General features: G+C 38.8%; 1 protein-coding gene across 3 annotated transcripts in view; it reads right to left on the bottom strand.

The window, feature by feature from the left end:
* Window positions 1–22,540, bottom strand: part of SHROOM4 (shroom family member 4) — a 245,463-nt gene that overhangs the window by 108,192 nt on the left and 114,731 nt on the right. For 2 of the 3 annotated variants that reach the window (XM_055565531.1, XM_055565530.1), the window contains one exon: window positions 18,866–19,017. In XM_055565531.1, coding sequence (XP_055421506.1) covers window positions 18,866–19,017 — 152 coding nt within the window. Of the gene's footprint in view, window positions 1–18,865; window positions 19,018–20,176; window positions 20,228–21,210; window positions 21,297–22,540 lie in introns of those variants that run through there. The other variant, XM_055565532.1, reaches the window with a different exon arrangement.

Here is a 22,540-nt window from a genome sequence, read left to right on the forward strand (position 1 = left end):
GTTTTTCACAAATCGTGCTATCTAACCTAATGATGATTTGACAATTATGATTGATAATAATACATTGACTATGCTGTCAAAAGTGCTAGCTATTAAAAGGAAATATATGTAATGAAGTTTTAACCACTATTGTACTCCCTGCTAAAATCAGTACTGAAGGATAAGCACTGCCTTCCTTTTATTTACTCAGGAAAAGGAAAAGAACAGTCATCAGATGCCTACTTTGTTTCAGGTATTTTCATATATTTGACTAAAATGCAATTTCCGTGAGGGCAAAATTTTCTCTTTAAGTCTGCTGTATTAACTGCTATATGACCAATACCTAGAGTAACGCCTAGCACATAGTTAGTACTCAATAAATATTCTTTGAATGATTTGGGAAAATATATATATATATATATATATATATATATATATATAATCTCATTTAATCCTTAAAACAATCTTACAAGAGGCATTAGTATTCTCATTATACAGGAGGAATAAGAATGGCTAAAATAAGTTACATAAATTTGTTCAATGTCATGCCAGTGTCAAACAGAATAGATTATAAGCTCCATATGGGCAGGGAATGTGTCTGTTTTCTTCTTTATGCTGTCCCCATCAGTTAGCCCAGTATCTAGATTACAGAAGCATTCAATAAATATATTTTTTATTGAAGTATTTACAATGTTGTGTTAGTTTCTGGCATACAGCAAAGTGGTTCAGACACACACAAATGTGCACACACACACACATATATATATACACATATATATGCATATATTTTTTTCAGATTCTTTTATATTATAGGTTATTATAAGATATTGAATATAGGTCCCTGTGCTATATAGTAGGTCCTTGTTGTTTGTTTTATATATAGTACTGTATACATCGTTTGAATAAGAGGAAGCAAGCAAGCAGACACATATAAATGCTGTTCATTTTGCCTTATACCAGCCACATCATCACCAAAACTCTAAAGAGTAATTGAATCTCAAGAATTCATCAATTGGCCTCATATTGTTGGCTTAAACATTCTGTAATTTTTAAAATTCAGTCTCACTTGTACACACTAATGGTTTTCTTTCAGTCCTTTTAACCTTTAGATAGAATCTCAAGGTCTTCTTTTTAGAGAATGCTTTATACCAAGAGTCAGCAAACTTTTTTCTATAAACAGCTAGGCAGTAAATATTTTGAACTTTGAGGGCCATATGTTCTCCAAAGGAAATACTCAACTTTGCCATTGTGGTTTAAATGCAACATGTAGATCAATAAACATGGCTGTGTTCCAATAAAACTTTATAAAAACAGGTGGCAGACCAGATTTTGCCACAGACTATAGTTTACCAATCCCTGCTCTATGAAAGTACTTTCATACTTATGCCATCTCTTGCCTTTCCAGGACTTCTCTAACACTGTGTCAACTGTGAGGCTTCTCCTATCCCTGATATATTACTATATAACAAGACTAACACAATTTTAATGAGTTTTAACAGTTTAACCCCTTCCATTTATTTTTTTCAAAATTTTTTTCAGATTGCATTTTTTACATTTATTTTTTTATTTTACAATATTGTATTGGTTTTGCCATACATCAACATGCATCCGCCATGGGTGTACACGTGTTCCCCATCCTGAACCCCCCTCCCACCTCCCTCCCCATACCATCCCTCTGGGTCATCCCAGTGCACCAGCCCCAAGCTTCCTGTATCCTGCATCGAACCTGGACTGGTGATTTGTTTCTTATATTATATTATACATGTTTTAATGCCATTCTCCCAAATCACCCCCCCAACAGAGTCCAAAAGACTGTTCTATACATCTGTGTCTCTTTTGCTGTCTCGCATACAGGGTTGTTGTTACCATCTTTCTAAATTCCATATATATGTGTTAGTATACTGTACTGGTGTTTTTCTTTCTGGCTTACTTCACTCTGTATAATAGGCTCCAGTTTCATCCACCTCCTTAGAACTGATTCAAATGTATTCTTTTTAATGGCTGAGTAATACTCCATTGTGTATATGTACCACAGCTTTCTTATCCATTCATCTGCTGATGGACAAAATAGGCCAAGGAACTAAATAGACATTTCTCCAAAGAAGACATACACATGGCTAACAAACACATGAAAAGATGCTCAACATCACTCATTATCAGAGAAATGCAAATCAAAACCACAATGAGGTACCATTTCACACCAGTCAGAATGGCTGCGATCCAAAAGTCTACAAGCAATAAATGCTGGAGAGGGTGTGGAGAAAAGGGAACCCTCTTACACTGTTGGTGGGAATGCAAACTAGTACAGTCATTATGGAGAACAGTGTGGAGATTCCTTAAAAAACTGGAAATAGAACTGCCATACGACCCAGAAATCCCACTGCTGGGCATATACACTGAGGAAACCAGAATTGAAAGAGACACGTGTAGCCCAATGTTCATTGCAGCACTGTTTATAATAGCCAGGACATGGAAGCAACCTAGATGTCCATTTATTTTTTTAATTTAATTTTTATTAACACCAAAACCATTTTGTATCGAGGGCTTCTGTGGTGGCTTAGATGGTAAAAAATCTGTCTAGGAAATCCCATGGACAGAGGAACCTGGTGGACTACAGTCCATGGGGTCACAAAGAGTCAGACACGACTGAGCAATTAACACTTTCACTTTGCCAATTAGCAATGTTGTGAGAGTTTCAGATGAACAGTGAAGGGATATATTCCCTTCCATTTTAGATGGCAGGGGTATAATCACAACAGAGAAAGATCAACTAGGGAGGTTGGCAGGTGGCATAAAGCCCCTAAATATGATAGGTCATTTTATTAACCATGTTGGTATAAGATCTGAACATCAGGTGTGCAGGGGAAAAAAAAAACTAGAATTTTTTTTTTCTGATCAATGTACTTAGAGTTGATTAGTTAAAAACAAGATCACAAATAACTATACTCAAAAAGGACTGGACACAATCTCATATGTCAACTTAGGTGACCATGAAAACTATCAAGTGGACCAATTACATACATTCTCTACTCCCCTACATCAGGATGTGTAAAAAAAAATTCTTAGTCTTTCTTATGTACCATAAAGTGTACCAGGTGCTGGGGACACAACAATGAATATGGAGCAGCCCCTCCTCTCATGGTTATTCTAGTCTAGGGGTCAGTACATTTTTCTCTATAAAGAGAGTAATAATATATTTTAGGCTTTTCAGGTCATAGAGTTTCTGTCACAACTACTGAGCTGTGCCATCATAGTATAAAAGCAGTTATAGACAATATGTAAATGAATAGGCATGGTTCTGTTCCAATAAAGCTTTATGGACAAAGAAATGCGAGTTTCATATGATTTTCACATGTTATGAAAGCTTATTTGTCTTTTGTTTCTTTTCCCCAATCATTTAAAAATACATGTTAAAAAACACTCTTCAGTTCAGTTCAGTCGCTCAGTCGTGTCCGACTCTGCGACCCCATGAATCACAGCACGCCAGGCCTCCCTGTCCATCACCATCTCCTGGAGTTCACTCAGATTCATGTCCATCGAGTCAGTGATGCCATCCAGCCATCTCATACTCTGTCGTCCCCTTCTCCTCCTGCCCCCAATCCCTCCCAGCATCAGAGTCTTTTCAATGAGTCAACTCTTTATATGAGGTGGCCAAAGTATTGGAGTTTCAGCTTTAGCATCATTCCTTCCAAAGAACTCCCAGGGCTGATCTCCTTTAGAATGGACTGGTTGGATCTCCTTGCAGTCCAAGGGACTCTCAAGAGTCTTCTCCAACACCACACTTCAAAAGCATGAATTCTTCGGTGCTCAGCTTTCTTCACAGTCCAGCTCTCACATCCACACATGACCACTGGAAAACCATAGCCTTGACTAGACGGACCTTTGTTGGCAAAGTAATGTCTCTGCTTTTGAATATGCTATCTAGGTTGGTCATAACTTTCCTTCCAAGGAGTAAGCGCCTTTTAATTTCATGGCTGCAGTCACCATCTGCAATGATTTTGGAGCCCCAAAAAATAAAGTCTGACACTGTTTCCCCATCTATTTCCCATGAAGTAATGGGACCAGACCTTATAAGTTAATATTACAACAGTGCACTGAAGCTTTGCCCATGTGATAACTATGTATTTTCTCTTTCTGTACAATTTTGTAATTTCCAGCATATACAACCTCTTTCTTTCACACGTATTTCCTATTAAAGTCATTCGTAAGAATTATATTGTTTGGTTGCTATCGTGAATGGAATATATTTCTCCTCATAGCTCCTTATTGTTGAGATCTAGTGTTAGTTTCAAATTAAATTTGTGCTTCTTTGGCTTATCTTTTGAACTGGGAATAACACCTTACAATTTCCTCATTAATATTAAATAAAAATGTTTAATACATGTTTATCTATCACTATGAGAGTTAAGATTTTACCTTTTCAAAAATTATCTTTTAACAATTGCAATGTATCGTTATTGTCCAACATTACTGAACTAGATTTGATAGAATTTCATTCATAGGTTTTGCATCAGAATTCACAAACTGGATAGAATGTTCTTTTTGGAGCAGTTTATCAAGCATTAGTATCAGAGTGATGCTACCTTCAAAACCAATGTGAATAACTGCAAGATTTTCAATTGTATAACATTGCTATAGAATTGAATTTTGCTATTCCTAGAAAGTTTGAAAGAACTCATGGATAAATACATCTGACCTTAAGTATTTTTAGAAGTTTCTCTTTGATAATTGTCTTCAATGTTTCTACAATTACAGGTCTATTTAGTTTGCAACTTTTCAGTAATGCTTATAATTTAACATTTTATTAGATCTTTTTAATTTCTCTGAGATTTTCAAATTTATAGTGGTTCAATTTAATAGTGTCCTATGATTTAAGAAATACTTTGTATTTCTTGTTATACTCCATTTATAATTTAAATTTTTATTTATAATTTATCTTTGTTTTCTTGATTAAATTTGCTAGAGGCTTATCTACTTAATTCATCCCCCATTAAAAAAGCTTACTCCTTGACTTTGTATTATATTGGATTCTTAGTAACATGATTTCATTTATTTTTAATAATAAAATATTTAAGGTTATGAATTTACTTCTGAACATGGCTCTGAAAGATTTAATAACTCATGATTTCATTTTTGTTATTTTTTATTAGTCTGTCAGGGTTTCTTTGAGTTAATACTTGCATATAAATGTGTTCTGAAATATTCATGTAGTTGAAGACTTCTGTTTATTTATTTTTAAATTTTAATTAATTTATTTTAATTAGAGGCCAAATACTTTACAATATTATAGTGGTTTTGCCATACAATGACATGAATCACCCATGGGTATACATGTGTTCCTCATCCTAAATGCCCTCCCACCTCCCTTCTGATCCCATTCCTCCAGGTCATCCCAGTGCACCAGCCCCGAGCACCCTGTCTCATCCCTCGAACCTGGACTGGTGATCTGTTTCACATATGATAACATTCATGTTTCAATGATATTCTCTCACATCATCCCACCCTCGCCTTCTCCCACAGAGTCCAAAAGACTGTTCTATACATCTGTGCCTCTTTTGCTGTCTTGCATATAGGATTATCATTACCGTCTTTTTAAATTCCATATATATGCATTAGTATACTGTATTGCTGCTTTTCTTTATGACTTACTTCACTCTGTATAATACGCTCCAGTTTCATCCACCACATTAGAACTGATTCAAATGTATTCTTTTTAATGGCTGAGTAATATTCCATTGTATATATGTACCACAGGTTTCTTATCCATTCATCTCTGGATGGACATCTAGGTTGCTTCCATGTCCTGGCTATTATAAACAGTGCTGCGATGAACATTGGGGTACACGTGTCTCTTTCAATTCTGGTTTCCTCAGTGTATATGCCCAGCAGTGGGATTGCTGGGTCATATGGCAATTCTATTTCCAGTTTTTTAAGGAATCTCCACACTGTTCTCCATAGTGGCTGTACTAGTTTTTATCCCCACCAACAGTGTAAGAGGGTTACCTTTTCTCCACACCCTCTCCAGCATTTATTGTTTGTAGACTTTTGGATAGCAGCCATCTGACTGGCGTGAGATGGTACCTCATTGTGGTTTTGATTTGCATTTCCTGATAATGAGTGATGTTGAACATCTTTTTGTGTATTTGTTAGCCATCTGTATGTCTTCTTTGGAGAAATGTCTGTTTAGTTCTTTGGCCCATTTTTTGATTGGGTCGTTTATTTTTCTGGAATTAGCTGCAGGAGTTGCTTGTATATTTTTGAGATTAATTCTTTGTCAGTTGCTTCATTTGCTATTATTTTCTCCCATTCTGAAGGCTGTCTTTTCACGTTCCTTATAGTTTCCTTTGTTGTGCAAAAGGTTTTAAATTTAATTAGGTCCCATTTTGTTTATTTTTGCTTTTATTTCCATTACTCTGGGAGGTGGGTCATAGAAGATCCTGCTGTGATTTATGTCAGGGAGTGTTTTGCTTGTGTTTTCCTCTAGGAGTTTTATAGTTTCTGGTCTTACATGTAGATCTTTAATCCATTTTGAGTTTATTTTTGTGTATGGTGTTAGAAAGTGTTCTAGTTTCATTCTTTTACAAGTGGTTGACCAGTTTTCTCAGCACCACTTGTTAAAGAGATTGTCTTTTCTCCATTGTATATTCTTGCCTCCTTTGTCAAAGATAAGGTGTCCATGGGTGCGTGGATTTATCCTGGGCTTTCTATTTTGTTCCATTGATCTATATTTCTGTCTTTGTGCCAGTACCATACTGTCTTGATGACTGTAGCTTTGTAGTATAGCCTGAAGTCAGGCAGGTTGATTCCTCCAGTTCCATTCTTCTTTCTCAAGATTGCTTTGGCTATTCGAAGTTTTTTGTATTTCCATACAAATTGTGAAATTATTTGTTCTAGTTCTCTGAAAAATACCATTGGTAGCTTGATAGAGATTGCATTGAATCTATAGATTCCTTTGGGTAGTATACACATTTTCACTATGATTCTTCCAATCCAGGAACATGGTATATTTCTCCATCTATCTGTGTCCTCTTTGATTTCTTTCATCAGTGTTTTATAGTTTTCTATATATAGGTCTTTAGTTTCTTTAGGTAGATATCTTCCTAAGTATTTTATTATTTTCGTTGCAATGGTAAATAGAATTGTTTCCTTAATTTCTCTTTCTGTTTTCTCATTGTTAGTGTATAGGAATGCAAGGGATTTCTCTGTGTTAATTTTATATCCTTCAATTTTACTATATTCATTGATTAGCTCTAGTAATTTTCTGGTGGAGTCTTTAGGGTTTTCTATGTAGAGGATCATGTCATCTGCAAACAGTGAGAGTTTTACTTCTTTTCAAGTTCGGATTCCTTTTATTTCTTTTTCTGCTCTGATTGCTGTGGCCAAAACTATGTTGAATAGTAGAGGTGAGAGTGGGCACCCTTGTCTTGTTCCTGACTTTAGGGGAAATGCTTTCAATTTTTCACCATTGAGGATATTGTTTGCTGTGGGTTTGTCATATATAGCTTTTATTATGTTGAGGTATGTTCCTTCTATGCCTGCTTTCTGGAGGGTTTTTGTCATAAATGGATGTTGAATTTTGTCAAAGGCTTTCTCTGCATCTATTGAGATAATCATACGGTTTTTATTTTTCAATTTGTTAATGGGGTGTATTACATTGATTGATTTGCAGATATTGAAGAATCCTTGCATCTCTGAGATAAATCCCACTTGGTCATGATGTATGATCTTTTTAATATGTTGTTGGATTCTGTTTGCTAGAATTTTGTTAAGGATATTTGCATCTGTGTTCATCAGTGATATTGGCCTGTAGTTTTCTTTTTTATGGCATCTTTTTCAGGTTTTGGTATTAGGGTGATGGTGGCCTCATAGAATGAGTTTGGAAGTTTACCTTCCTATGCAATTTTCTGGAAGAGTTTGAGTAGGATAGGTATTATGTCTTCTCTAAATTTTTGGTAGAATTCAGCTGTGAAGCTGTCTGGTCCTGGGCTTTTGTTTGCTGGAAGAGTTCTGATTACAGTTTCAATTTCTGTGCTTGTGGTGGGTCTGTTAAGATTTTCTATTTCTTCCTGGTTCAGTTTTGGAAAGTTGTACTTTTCTAAGAATGTGTCCATTTCTTCCACATTGTCCATTTATTGGCATATAGTTGCTGATAGTAGTCTCTTATGATCCTTTATATTTCTGTATTGTCTGTTGTGATTTCTCCATTTTCATTCCTAATTTTGTTGATTTGATTCTTCTCCCTTTGTTTCTTGATGAGTCTGGCTTATGGTTTGTCAATTTTATTTATATTCTCAAAGAACCAGCTTTTAGCTTTGTTGATTTTTGCTATGGTCTCTTGCTTCTTTTGCATTTATTTCTGCCCTAATCTTTAAGATTTCTTTCCTTCTACTAACCCTGGGGTTCTTCATTTCTTCCTTTGCTAGTTGCTTTAGGTGTAGAGTTAGGTTATTTATTTGATTTTTTCTTGTTTCTTGAGGTAATCCTGTATCTCTATGAACCTTCCCCTTAGCACTGCTTTTACAGTGTCCCATAGGTTTTGGGTTGTTGCATTTTCATTTTCATTCATTTCTATGCATATTTCGATTTCTTTTTTGATTTCTTCTGTGATTTGTTGGTTATTCAGAAGCGTGTTGTTTAGCCTCCATATGTTGGAATTTTTAATAGATTTTTTTCCTGTAATTGACATCTAATCTTACTGCATTGTTGTCAGAAAAGATGCTTGGATTGATTTCAATTTTTTCTGAATTTACCAAAGCTAGATTTATGGCCCTGAATGTGATCAAACCTGGAGAAGGTTTCGTGTACACTTGAGAAAAAGATGCAATTTATTGTTTTGTGGTGAAATGTCCTATAGATATTAATTAGGTCTAACTGGTCCATTGTATCATTTAAAGTTTGTTTCCTTGTTAATTTTCCATTTAGTTGACCTATCCATAGGTGTGAAAGGGGTATTAAAGTCTCCCACTATTATTGTGTTATTGTTAATTTCCCCTTTCAAACTTGTTAGCATTTGCCTTACATATTGTGGTGCTCCTATGTTGGGTGCTTATATATTTATAATTGTAATATCTTCTTCTTGGATTGATCCTTTTATCATTATGTAGTGTCCTTCTTTGTCTCTTTTCACGGCCTTTATTTTAAACTCTATTTTATCTGATATGAGTATTGCTACTCCTGCTTTCTTTTGGTCCATTTGCATGAAATCTTTTTCCAGCCCTTCACTTTCAGTCTGTATGTGTCTCTTTTTTTTGAGGTGGGTCTCTTGTAGGCAGCATATACAGGGGTCTTGTTTTTGTATCCATTCAGCCAGTCTTTGTCTTTTGGTTGGGGAATTCAACCCATTTACATTTAAGGTAATTATTGATAAGTATGATCCTGTTGCCATTTACTTTGTTGTTTTAGGTTTGAGTTTATACACACTTTCTGTGTTTCCTGTCTAGAGAAGATCCTTTAGCATTTGTTGGAGAGCTGGTTTGTTGGTCCTGAATTCTTTCAGCTTTTGCTTGTCTTTAAAGCTTTTGACTTCTCCTACATATTTGAATGAGATCCTTGCTGGGTATAGTAATCTGGGTTGTATGTTTTTCTCTTTCATCACTTTAAGTATGTCCTGCCATTCCCTTCTGGCTTGAAGAGTTTCTATTGAAAGATCAGCTGTTATCCTTATGGGAATCCCCTTGTGTGTTATTTGTTGTTTTTCCCTTGCTGCTTTTAATATTTGTTCTTTGTGTTTGATCTTTGTTAATTTGATTAATATGTGTCTTGGGGTGTTTCACCTTGGGTTTATCCTGTTTGGGACTCTCTAGGTTTCTTGGACTTGGGTGACTATTTCCTTCCCCATTTTAGGGAAGTTTTCAGCTATTATCTCAAGTATTTTCTCATGGCCTTTCTTTTTGTCTTCTTCTTCTGGGACTCTTATGATTCAAATGTTGGGGCATTTCACATTGCCCCAGAGGTCCCTGAGGTTGTCCTCATTTCTTTTCATTCTTTTTTCTTTTTTCCTCTATGTTCATTTATTTCTACCATTCTATCTTCTACCTCATTTATCCTATCTTCTGCCTGTGTTTTTCTACTGTTGATTCCCTCCAGAGTGTTTTTGATCTCATTTGTTGCATTATTCATTATTGATTGACTCTTTTTAATTTCTTCTAGGCCCTTGTTACACATTTCTTGCATCTTTTCAATCCTTGTCTCCAGGATATTCATCTGTAACTCTATTTTGTTTTCAAGATTTTGGATCATCTTTACTATCATTATTCTGAATTCTTTTCAGATAGACTCCCTATCTCCTCCTCTTTTGTTTGGTTTGGTGGGCATTTATCATATTCCTTTACCTGCTGAGTATTTCTCTGCCTTTTCATCTTGTTTAGATTGCTGTGTTTGGGGTGGCTTTTCTGTATTCTGGCAGTTTGTTGTTCCTCTGTATTGTGGAGGTTCCTCCCTGTGGGTTGCATTGGATGAGTAGCTTGTCAAGGTTTTCTGGTTAGGGAAGTTTGCATCGGTGTTCTGGTGGGTGGAACTGGATCTCTTCTCTTTGGAGTGCAATGAAGTGTCCCAAAGTGAGTTTTGAGATGTCTACGGGTTTGGTGTGACTTTGGGAAGCCTATATATTGAAGCTCAGGCCTATGTTCCTGTGTTGCTGGAGAATTTGCATGGTATGTCTTGCTCTGGAACTTGTTGGCTCTTGGTTTCAGTGTAGGTATGGTGGCTTTTGGATGAGCTCTTATCAGTTAATGTTCCCTGGAGTCAGGAGTTCTCTGGTGTTCTCAGGATTTGGATTAAGCCTCCTGCCTCTGGTTTTCAGTCTTATTCTTACAGTAGCCTCTAGACTTCTCCATCTATACAGCACCGATGATAAAACATCTAGGTTAATGGTGAAAAGATTCTCCACAGTGAGGGACACCCAGAGAAGTTCACAGAGTTACATGGAGAAGAGAAGAGGGAAGAGGGAGATAACAGTGACCAGTAGGAGAAAAGGGGGAATTAAAAGGGGGGAGAACAATCTAGCCAGTAATCAATTCCCTATGTGCTCTCCACAGTCTGGAACCCTCAGAGATGTTCACGGAGTTACATAGGGAAGAGAAGAGGGAGGAAGGAGATAGAGGCAACCAGGTGCAGAAAAGTAGGAATCAAAAGGAGAGAGACAGATCTAGCCAATAATCAGTTCCCTAAGTATTCTCCACAGCCCGGAACACACAAAGAGATTCACATCGTTGGGTAGAGAAGAGAAGGGAGAAGGAGGAGATAGAGGTGACCTGGGTGAGAAAAAGGAGAGTCAAAAGGGGGAGAGAGTAGTCAATCCAGTAATCACACTCATAAGTAAAAATGGGTACTGAAGTTTGAATTCTTAAAGGTACAAAATTGGTAACAAATACCAAAATGCACAGGTTAAAAATCTAGTATAGAGGTTAGCCTCAAAGATACACTATTAGAAGAACAAAGCAAAATCACAAAAATTATAAGAAATATATATGAAGTTTGCTTTAAAAATAGGGGTTTTTTTGCAAGGTAATAGTAGGTTATAAAAATGAAAATTAAAGGATTAATAGAGGACTTAAAAGTAAAAAATAATTTTTTTAATTAAAAAATTATAATAGTAAAAATATATCTAGGAATTTCTCTGGAGCTGTTGAGGGCAGTGTGGGGTCAGTTCAGTTTCAGATAGTTCCTTGTTCCATCTTATACTTCTCAAGATCTATAGGCCCCTTCCAATGTATTCAGTGCTAACTAACTACAGGGTTTTAATCTGTTGCTCTTGTCACTTCCAAAGTGGTTCCCTCTGTTTATTTTGGCTTCTTCTGTTTGCAGGTCTCTTCAGTGTCTAATTTCTGCCCTGACACGAGGGGGCGAAGGTCACTTGTTCAGTCGTGCTGTGGGGAGGGAGGAACACTGCAAACAAATATCACTGGCATGTGTGGGGAGTGCTCACAGTGTCTCGGTTGCACTGGGTTTGCCCCCACTCATGGCGTGTGTGCTTTCCCAGACTACACTGCTCAGTCTCCAGGTTGCTCTGCAGGGGAACTTTCTGAGGTAGGCCCTGGGTTGCATGCACTTCCCAGGTCTAAGCCACTCAGGTTCAGGTTCTCAGGTACTCCACAAAGGTGAAGACTCGGTTGGGCCTGTGTTTTGTGCCCTTCCCAGGTCCGAGCAGCTCAGGCGACCAGGTGCTTGGCAAGTACACTCTCCTCCAGGTCGGGGGGGAGGGTTGCATCTTATCACCTCCCCTGTCCCAGCTGCTCAGTTTTCTGGGTGTACAGCAGGTGCACCTTCTCAGGTGTGCCGTGTGTCTCTTCTGGGGAGCTGATCTCTGGCTGTTGACCCTCCCAGCAGATGTCAACCATCCAGAATCCCAGGTCTTGGTTAGTAACTGGGAGCCTGATCGCACTGATAGCAGTTTGGTAGAGGATGCTGTCTCTGGGGCCGAGATTGCCCCTTTCCAGCTCTGGCTGCCCCCCGCATGCCTCCCTGCCTCTGGCAGGGGATGGGCCAGTCCGCAGCCAGCAGTCCTTTGTTCTGAGAGCTGGCTGGCAGTGCCTTAGGTTCTCTCTCTCTCTCTCTCTCTCTCTCTCTCTCTCTCGCTAGCCCAGACTTTGGGTTGCTATCTCACATTAGCTCCCTCAGATTGCCCTCAGGGTATTCAGGCCCCATCTGTACCCAACACAGTGCAGCCTGCGCCTCCCTGTCCAGCCCCCGCTTGCTGGTAGTTGACGCAAGCATCTGGGCTACTTCTCTGCTGGGAGTTGCCATTAGGCACGTAATCTGTGGGTTTTATTTATTTACTTCTTTATTTTTTCCTCACGGTTATGTTACCCTCTGAGATTCCAAAACTCCCCACAGACTCGCCGGTGAGAGGGTTTCCTGGTGTTTGGAAACTTCTCCTCTTTTAAGACTCCCTTCCCGGGATGGGTCTCTGTCCCTAACTCTTTTGCCTCTCTTTTTGTCTTTTATATTTAGTCCTACCTCCTTTCAAAGAGAATAGGCTGCGTTTCTGGGTGCCTGATGTCCTCTGCCAGCATTCAGAAGCTGTTTTGTGGAATTTGCTCAGCGTTCAAATATTCTTTCGATGAATTTGTGGAGGAGAAAGTGGTCTCCCCATCCTATTCTTCTGCCATCTCAGGACCACCTCCAAGACTTCTGTTTAAATCTGTTTTCAAGTTTATAAAAGTTTTACAGTATCATCAGAGAACAGAGAAAGTGTGATATCTACTTGTGAGAATTTGCAAAGGTTTTCTTTGTGGCATATCATATGATCGTTTTTAAATGTTATCAGAATATTTGAAAACACTGTCCATAAAATATAATTTTTGACATTAATTTGGCCTTATGAATTATGGTTTTAAAGTCCTTGAAATATATATTTTAGGTCTACTTTATCTGTTATAGCTAAATTATGTTAAAGTCTCCCATATAGACATTTTTATAATTGTTCTTCTTGTTTTGCAGGTTATTTTCTTCATATATTTAGGTACTTCTTTTTTCAAAAAAAAGGTTCATGAATACAAATCCTTAACATAGCTTGTATTTTCTACCAATGTAAAATGAATCTGTTGGGACAATTATGATTATATAGTTATTGGTCTTGTTTTTTCCATAAATATATAAGTGACATGATTAGATGTCTATTTGGAGAATGGAATGATTGGAAGAAGGTGAGACTAAAGGATGAGAAGCCAGTGAGAAGATTATTACAATGGTCCAGATAAGAAATGGGACTTCCATGGTAGCTCAGCTGGTAAAGAATCTGCCCACAATGCAGGAGACCTTGGTTCAACTCGTGGGTCAGGAAGGTCCCCTGGAGAAAGGATAGGCTACCCACTCCAGTATCCTTGGGCTTCCCTCGTGGCTCAGGTGGTAAAGAATCTGCCTGCAATGCAGGAGACCTGGGTCCAATTCCTGGGTTGGGAAGATCCCCTGGAGAAGGGCATCGCAACCCACTCCAGTATTCTTGCCTGGAGAATCCCCATGGACAGAGGAGCCTGGCAGGCTACAGTCCATGGGGTCACAAAGAGTCGGACATGACTGAGTGACTAAGCCAGCACAGATAATAAATAATCAACAACTGGATTAAGTTAAGAGCTACAGAGAGGCTTCCAGCAAGTAGAATACTCAAGACTTGGTATAACTTGAATTGAAGTGCGTTGAGGCAAGAGAGGAGCACTGAGGGCAACACCTAGATTTCTGACTTAGTTAACCATTATCTAAAATGCAATATAGGAGGAAGAGCTGGGCTGGCTTTTCAGAATAAGCCATTTACTAAAGTTCCTCCTTTATATTCATCCCCAAAACTCACGTCTGGACTTAAACCCCAGTGCTGAATCTTTGTCAGTTGATTGTTTTACTCAAACAAAGACTTTCCACTTTAGTATAAAATACTAGGGTAAATATTAAATTTCAAGGAGATATTTCATTTATGTGCCAAGAGCTCTTTCATAAATTAGAAGAATAACTTCGACTAAGGAAAAGAAAGAATAAATGTCCTAAAGCATCCCCAGGGTAGTACATAGGTGAAAGTGAGGTTTTCCACAAGAGGGCAGCATCACCTAATAAATTATGTTACTGAATGCTTCTTCCAACAGGGGTTGAAAGGAGGCTGAAAGGATAGAAAATGTACACTGTTGGTGGGAATGCAAACTAGTACAGCCACTATGGAGAACAGTGTGGAGATTCCTTAAAAAACTGGAAATAGAACTGCCTTATGACCCAGCAATCCCACTGCTGGGCATACACACTGAGGAAACCAGAAGGGAAAGAGACACGTGTACCCCAATGTTCATCGCAGCACTGTTTATAATAGCCAGGACATGGAAGCAACCTAGATGTCCATCAGCAGATGAATGGATAAGAAAGCTGTGGTACATATACACAATGGAGTATTACTCAGCCATTAAAAAGAATACATTTGACTCAGTTCTAATGAGGTGGATGAAACTGGAGCCTATTATACAGAGTGAAGTAAGCCAGAAAGAAAAACACCAATACAGTATACTAACGCATATATATGGAATTTAGAAAGATGGTAACAATAACCCTGTGTACGAGACAGCAAAAGAGACACTGATGTATAGAACAGTCTTATGGACTCTGTGAGAGAGGGAGAGGGTGGGAAGATTTGGGAGAATGGCATTAAAACTTGTAAAATATCATGTATGAAACGAGTTGCCAGTCCAGGTTCGATGCACGATACTGGATGCTCGGGGCTGGTGCACTGGGACGACCCAGAGGGATGGAATGGAGAGGGAGGAGGGAGGAGGGTTCAGGATGGGGAACACATGTATACCTGTGGCGGATTCATTTTGATATTTGGAAAAACTAATACAATTATGTAAAGTTTAAAAATAAAATAAAATAAAAAAAAAAAAAAGAAAATGTAGGCTTAGGGAGCCATAGGACCTGCCACACCATGAAAACCAAAGGGTCCCACCATTTCCAAGGCCATAATTATAGCTACTCCTAAGTGACTAGCAGTGGCAGATGTCACCACAGCAGGGAGAATGAGGACGTAAAACTCATCAATGGAGGATAAGTGATTGACACACCTGAAAACTCTCATTCTTATGACTGGATCAGAAGCCACTGCTGCAGATCATGTCTATACTCCTTCTAAGTGCTGATATCTCTGTAAAACCAGTATTTCACAAGGGTCTTTATTTCCTGTCAGATCTTTTTATTCCTAATAGTTTCCCAGCAAATCTTGTCTCTGAAGGTTAGTTTGCAAAGCACAATACAGTTTGTTGCTCTCCTTATTTCATAATGGTGGTTGGTTACTCCAATTATGCTTCCTTTATATCCTAGGGAAAGGAGTGGGACTGAAGTTCAGAGAACCCATTATGATAAAGGCATTTTACATATATTGCTTCATTTAATCATCACAATAATGCTATTACATAGGAACTATTATTTCCCATGTGACAGAACTAGGAAACAGCATACATGTGTCTGTCTGACTCCAAAATGACACAGAGAGGGGAGCAGAGGATGGGACTAATTGAGAGAGCAGCATTGAAAGATATACATTACCATAGTCAAATAGATAATCAGTGGGAATTTGCTGTATGATGCATGCAGCTCAAATCTGATGCTCTGTGACAAACTAGAGGGCTGGGATGGGGTGGGAGGTGGGGGGAGGTTCAAGAGGGAGGGAACATATGTATACTTATAGCTGATTCATGTTGTTGTATGGCAGAAACCAACACAATATTGTAAAGTAATTATCCTCTAATTAAAAATTAAAAAAAAACTTTCAAATTCACCAAGCTGCTCCTTCAAGAAGCCTTATTTAAAACCTAAATCATGACCTATCCAAGACAGTGACAGTGTGTCTACTGTTTAAGACATTATTTTACACATTACTTTTTACCTAGGTACATGGACATGCATATATGCTAAGTTGCTTTAGCACTTTGTCTAGCTCTTTGCGACCTCATGGACTGTAGCCCATCATGTTCCTCTGTCCATGAAATTCCAGGCAAGAACAGTGGAGTGGGTTGCCATGCTCTCTTCCAAGGGATCTTCCCGACCCAGGATCGAACCTGCATCTCTTATGTCTCCTGCACTGGCCAGCAGGTTTTTACCACTAGTGCCACCAGGTACATGGGCAGGCATGGCTTAATCTTAAGGACCAGCAGGCTTTAATAATATAATAAATCAGTGGGATCCTATATATTTTCATCCTTACTAACTGAGATCATTTGGACATAGAGCAGGAGAAAAATGGAGGAAATAAAAAATGGCTTGGTTTGCTAAGGGTCTGGTGGTCCCAGTCACTGAGATCAGGAGCTTGTGAGAAGAAGATGATGTATTAGGTTTTGAGCATGTTTTGTGTGAAATGCTTCTGAGAAATCTAAGTACAAATGTCCAGTAGGAAGTTGGCCACAGGGGTCTGGGGCATAAGAGATATAGTCATCAACATATAGATGATAGTTGAAACTCGGGGATCAGGTGAGATTTTTCCATGGTATATTAATGAAAATAGAAAGGGTAGAACTAGGGGAAACACCAGCATTTAAAAGGGATGGGCAGAGGAAGAGCAGGTGGTAGAGGAACCTCATTTAGAAAATGAACAGAGAGGTAGAAATAGAAAGCAATAGAATATCTTGAAAGTAAAAAAGAAAAGTTTCACAAAGAAGGGCATAATCCAGAGCAATAACATCACATTCCATATGTAAGTCATATACGATGAAGACTGGAAATAACCCACTGACTTTGACAACTAGGAGGTTTCATATATACATACATACATACATACATATATATATATATACACATACACATACATGTGTGTGTGTGCATGTGTGTGTATATAAAGAGAGAGAGAGAAAGAGAGCAGTTTCAGTGGACTTCTGGGGGTCAAATTCAGACTGCAGCGGGTGGAAAGCTAAATGGTAAGTAAGAGGAAACAGTGAGTATAGACTCATATACGATGAAGACTGGAAATAACCCTCTGACTTTGACAACTAGGAGGTTTCATATATACATACATACATACATACACACATACACATGTATGTGTGTGTGCATGTGTGTGTATATAAAGAGAGAGAGAGAAAGAGAGCAGTTTCAGTGGACTTCTGGGGGTCAAATTCAGACTGCAGCAGGTGGAAAGCTAAATGGTAAGTAAGAGGAAACAGTGAGTATAGACTCTCCTTCTGGATATGAATTAAGAGACTGGATATGAATTAAAAGAAGATGGGGCAGAAGCCAGAAGAGGAAGTATGACTGCAGGAAGACACTTACATTTTTTTCTAATAAAAATAATTAAGATGGAAAAGCTTGGGGACATGTATAAGATAAAGGAAACAAACTCACATAAGGGGAGAAGCATGAACTCCAGTAGTACAAAACAAATATACAGCAGCAAAATGAAAGGGAGACCAATGAAAACCTCACCAATAGGCAGATGCTTTGACAACAATAGAATGACTGTCCTTATTTTCCTCCTCCTTATGCCACTGTGTGTGTGTGCTTAGTCACTCTGTCATGTCCGAATCTTTGCGACCCCATGGACTGTAGCCCACCAGGCTCCTCTGTCCATGGGGATTCTCCAGGCAAGAATACTGGAGTGGGTTGCCATATCCTTCTCCAGGGGATCTTCCTGACCTGGGAATCAAAATGGGGTCTCCTGCACTGCAGGCGGATTCTTTACCAGTTGAGCTACCAGGGAAGCCCCTGGTATGCCACTCTACTTACCTGGAAAGCTTTTCCCCTCCTGATGGTTTCTTATCAAATTCTACCCATCTTTTAGTTAAGATTCCACCTTCTCAATGAAATCTTACTCTAATCATCTCTTCTGAAGTGCCTTTTCTTTCTCTTGAACTCTAACAGCAATTTCGGTCAACAATTCATTTGACAATCACCCTTACCTTCTGGAATCTCCTTTATGGCTTTCTTAAAAAATGTATTGCTAATTAATTTGTCATACGTGTGTCTTTTCTACCCTGTTAGACTGCACACTCCTCAAGGGCAGGCTTCTTATCTTAGACTTTGCCACAGTCTCCAGAGGGCCTACTATGCTGGGAATAGGGTCTCTTTAAATATATGTGTTTCAGCAGTGGCAGCCTCATGTGAAGGAGTAGATGGAAAAACAGTAGTTTGGATAGGCCCTTGGTGTGTAATGAGTCATTTAGTTCTCTCAAAGGCAAATAAGGATTCTTAAGTCCTACAGAGGTAAAATAAATTTATCCAAGATAACATGGGTAGCATGTGACAGTACTAGGATTTGAACCAAAGGCCCTTTCTCTTATGCCATTCTGCTTCAGTTATCTGCAAAATTCTGTTCATGTGAAACACCTCTTTCCTTGATATTGATAGACATACCTCTATTGAGGCTTTATTACCAACCAAGCGGCTTCAGTGACCCCTATACTTTACAGCAAATCTCCCTGTACCTTACCTCCTGACAATCAGCTTGAGGGTCCGGAAGGAGCCTTTGATGAGGATGAGAGCCTCTTGGCGGGAGCCATACAATGGAGTGCCATTGATATTCACCAGCTCATCACCAGTCCTCATCTTCTGGGACAAGGCTGCCTTGCCTCCATCTTCAATCTGTATTGTAGAGAACAAAACAGAAAGCAGGTGGTGAGGTGACTCCTTCCCCAAAATTCTACTTCCTGGCTCCTCCCAACCTCTGAGACACAAGAAGTCCTGGGGGATGACACCAAGATGCTCGAAAGAACAGCTAAGAAGCTGGTCACAGTCCATTATTTACTGAAAGCAAAGCCTGGGCATGCCCTTAAGGGAGAAGGCACCACAGATATAATGCAATATCTGCCCTGGAGGAATCCACAGTCCATTTGGGGAGACAAGTGCTTCCAAATAACAAAATGATATTTTAAGAAACCTCAGTGTGTGAGCATAGAATAGCAATCCGTGAAAACAAATTAGGGCCAGAAGAAACTAGGCTCAAAATGACTTTTGGCAAGTTTTTTTCTCTGAGTAGGCTCTGAAGTCTGACAAACTTGAGCATGAGTCTTGGCTCTAGTATTTCCTAGCTGTGTGACCCCAAGGAAGTTACCTAATACCTCCATGTCTCAATGGCCCCAAATGAGAAATACAGAAAATAAGCGTCCCTACCTCACAGGGCCATTAGTATATGAAATGTCTGGGGGCAGTAAGTTCTCAATGAATGTGAGCTCTGATTATTGCAGCAAGGGGGTTGACTCTGAAGACTTTGAAGGTGGCTTCCAGCTCAACCTTCTGTGAATGGAATTGCAAAATATACAAAGGTCATTTATCAATACCTCTTCAACTACAGCCTAGCACAGTGCTTCCAGTGTCTGTCACACAGTGGGCACTGGGCAAAACGGGAATATAGGTATTAACTGTTCCACCACAGCCTACAGAATTTCCATTGGTTAAGGGCAATCTTGGCAGGAATGTAGTGAGGCTGGGAGGTGGGCATTGAAACCAAAGGAAGAACTAACAGCCACTGGAGTAGGTGAAAGCAAAGCAGAATGTCCCCTAAGGATCCTTATTTACATCTACTTCTGTATGTAACATTTTTTCTATCACAGAGGTGAGTTCTACCTATGGGAACATTAATTCCATCCTGGTGATAGGAGTCATCTCATCCATCCTTTAATCTATTCTAAAGTTTTTGGTTAATTTTTGGTAAAGTTTTTGTATGCAAGGGACAACATGCTAACTGCTAAAGATACAGAAATGAATGAGGCACACATAGCTCCCAGATTCAGGGGTGGATTACCATCTAAAGTTCATACGTCCATGGAGATGGGCGGGTGAAAACAGGTCCAACCTATGAATGGAATCAAGAAGAGATGTTTGTTTGCTTGTTAGTTTGTTTCTCTCAGGGGCAAGAAAAAGTTGAAGATGATTAAACCATATAATTCTTAGGGAAAGTCAGGTTCTAAACTGGACAACTAAGGACTGGTTTTTGCTGCAGGTATTTTTACATTTCTTGTTCCAATCTTTCTTTCAGTCTTTTATAGCATCGCTCCAATCTATCCCCATACTGTGTAAGTTAGAATATTGATGAGCTTTTGGTTGGCCAGCTCATGTGCAGTTTGGCAGATGAGACCTCCTGAGCTCAGAGAAAAATGTTAATTCAGGATTTAAAAAATCCCATCAAATAAACTGAAGTTCTGACTTAAATCACAGACTGTTATTAAATTTATTGCTGCTAACCCAACATTTTTTTTAAATTAACCTTTGTCTGACAAATCATAGGTTAGCCAAGTGACATTGAATATATATATACCTTTGTTCTAGTACCTGGGCCACCACTCAAGACAAAACAAGCCAATATTGGTAAATGGGGAACAACTCTCAGCAAATTAATTAGGATCTCTTATTTCCATTGTCATCATTGTTATTACTTCACAGTCACTGCTGCCAAAAAAAGAAAAAGAAGCAAAATGCTATACTTGAATGTCAGAAGTTCTATGTGAATGACTCATTCCTTTGGCATCCATGGAAAGTTATCAGGCAGGATTTTCAACAGGCATTAGTTATCGGAAAGGGCTTCCTTAGGCTAACAAAGAACCATAAACAGGAGCCTAACTAATGAATACTAATAGATTTTTCCTGTTGATGTACATTAGTCTTAATTTACTCTACCTATTTTTAAATTCATATAACTCAATTATCCATATTACCATTAACCATAGCAAGTCTTTCCTTCAATATGTATTGATATTAAGTACCACCTTGGGTTTATTAAGCACTTTGTTACATCAACAAGATTTGTTTATTCTAGATGAGAAAATGAAAGGGGGGTACCTCTTAAACCAAAATGCTTAATTATGGCTGCATCAAAAGCTCAGGCATTTTTCATTCCCTACTGCCACTCTGCCTGCCACCATCTGAATCCTTGCAGGGACTCTTTCTTGGAATGTAGCCTCAAGCCAATTGTTCATGCCACTTTTCCTGTTCCATGCCCTTTCTCAGTCATCAGCAGCATCACCTTCAGAACATGAATAATAATAATTCCATTTTAGCCCAAGTGTGAGGATTTGCAGACAACACACCAGAAAATTATGAGCATTCAGCACAATCCCAAAGTACAGACAGGGCCAGATCAGGAAATGAAACTCGATTTGGTTCAAGAGCCCTTGGACTATACTCCAAACTAGCTCCTTCCCAGACCCAGGGAATTCACTGAGCTATACAACAGATTCCTTCTTACTCCTCCTGACTTTTGGATTCTAGTAAAAAGTATTGCTCACTGGTCTTCCTCCTCCTTCCTCCACCTCTATATTCATGGGATCCAGCATGTTTTCCATTTATTGTTTGGCATCCTGACAGCCAGTTCTCCAGGTCAATGGCTCAACCACATATTTGTTTATATAAAAGATAAAGCAGCTGTTCATTTTTTCTAGCAAGGAAAAGGAATGAGAAGGAAAGAGAAGGGAAAGAAGAAAGGGAGAAAAAACAATATGTATATTCTTCTATAAAAGATATTGTTTTTCCCTTCCTACGGTGCAACTTATAACTGGTTGGGGTGCAGGAGAGGTGTGAATCAACAAACATGTTTGGAATAACATGTTCTGCTTGAGGGGCTATATAGCATCATTTGATGCTATCCATTCAATATGGCTAGTCAACTTTCCAGCTCTTCCTGAATCAGCCCTTCAGGGTTTCTTTCTTCTTTCATTTGAAGTGTGGTGAATTCTCAGATTGTACCCAGACACACTGGAATGTCAGTAATAAACACACATCTTTACAAAGCCCAATGTAAACAATGGTTAATTTATGTGTCACTTTGGAATATTTAAGTGATCATTGGGCTAGCAGTGAGTGGCTCAAATAATTGAAAACTGATTGCACAGTCAAATAGCCAAAAGCCAGCTGGTGTTTGGAAAGTTGGGAAGGGATGACAGACTTTGTGTGTGTGTGTGTGTGTGTGTGTGTGTGTGTGTGTGTGTGTGTGTGTGTGTTCACTCAGTTGTGGCTGACTCTTTGCGACCTTATGGACTGTAGCCTACTAGGCTCCTCTGTCCATAGGATCTCCCAGACAAGAATTCTGAAGTGGGGCTGCCATTTCCTCCCCCAGGCCATCTCCCTGACCCAGGGATTGAACCTGTGTCTCCCGCATCTCTTGCATCAACAG

The sequence above is a fragment of the Bubalus kerabau genome, chromosome X (assembly GCF_029407905.1).
Source record: "Bubalus kerabau isolate K-KA32 ecotype Philippines breed swamp buffalo chromosome X, PCC_UOA_SB_1v2, whole genome shotgun sequence".
Classification (NCBI taxonomy): Eukaryota; Metazoa; Chordata; class Mammalia; order Artiodactyla; family Bovidae; genus Bubalus; species Bubalus kerabau.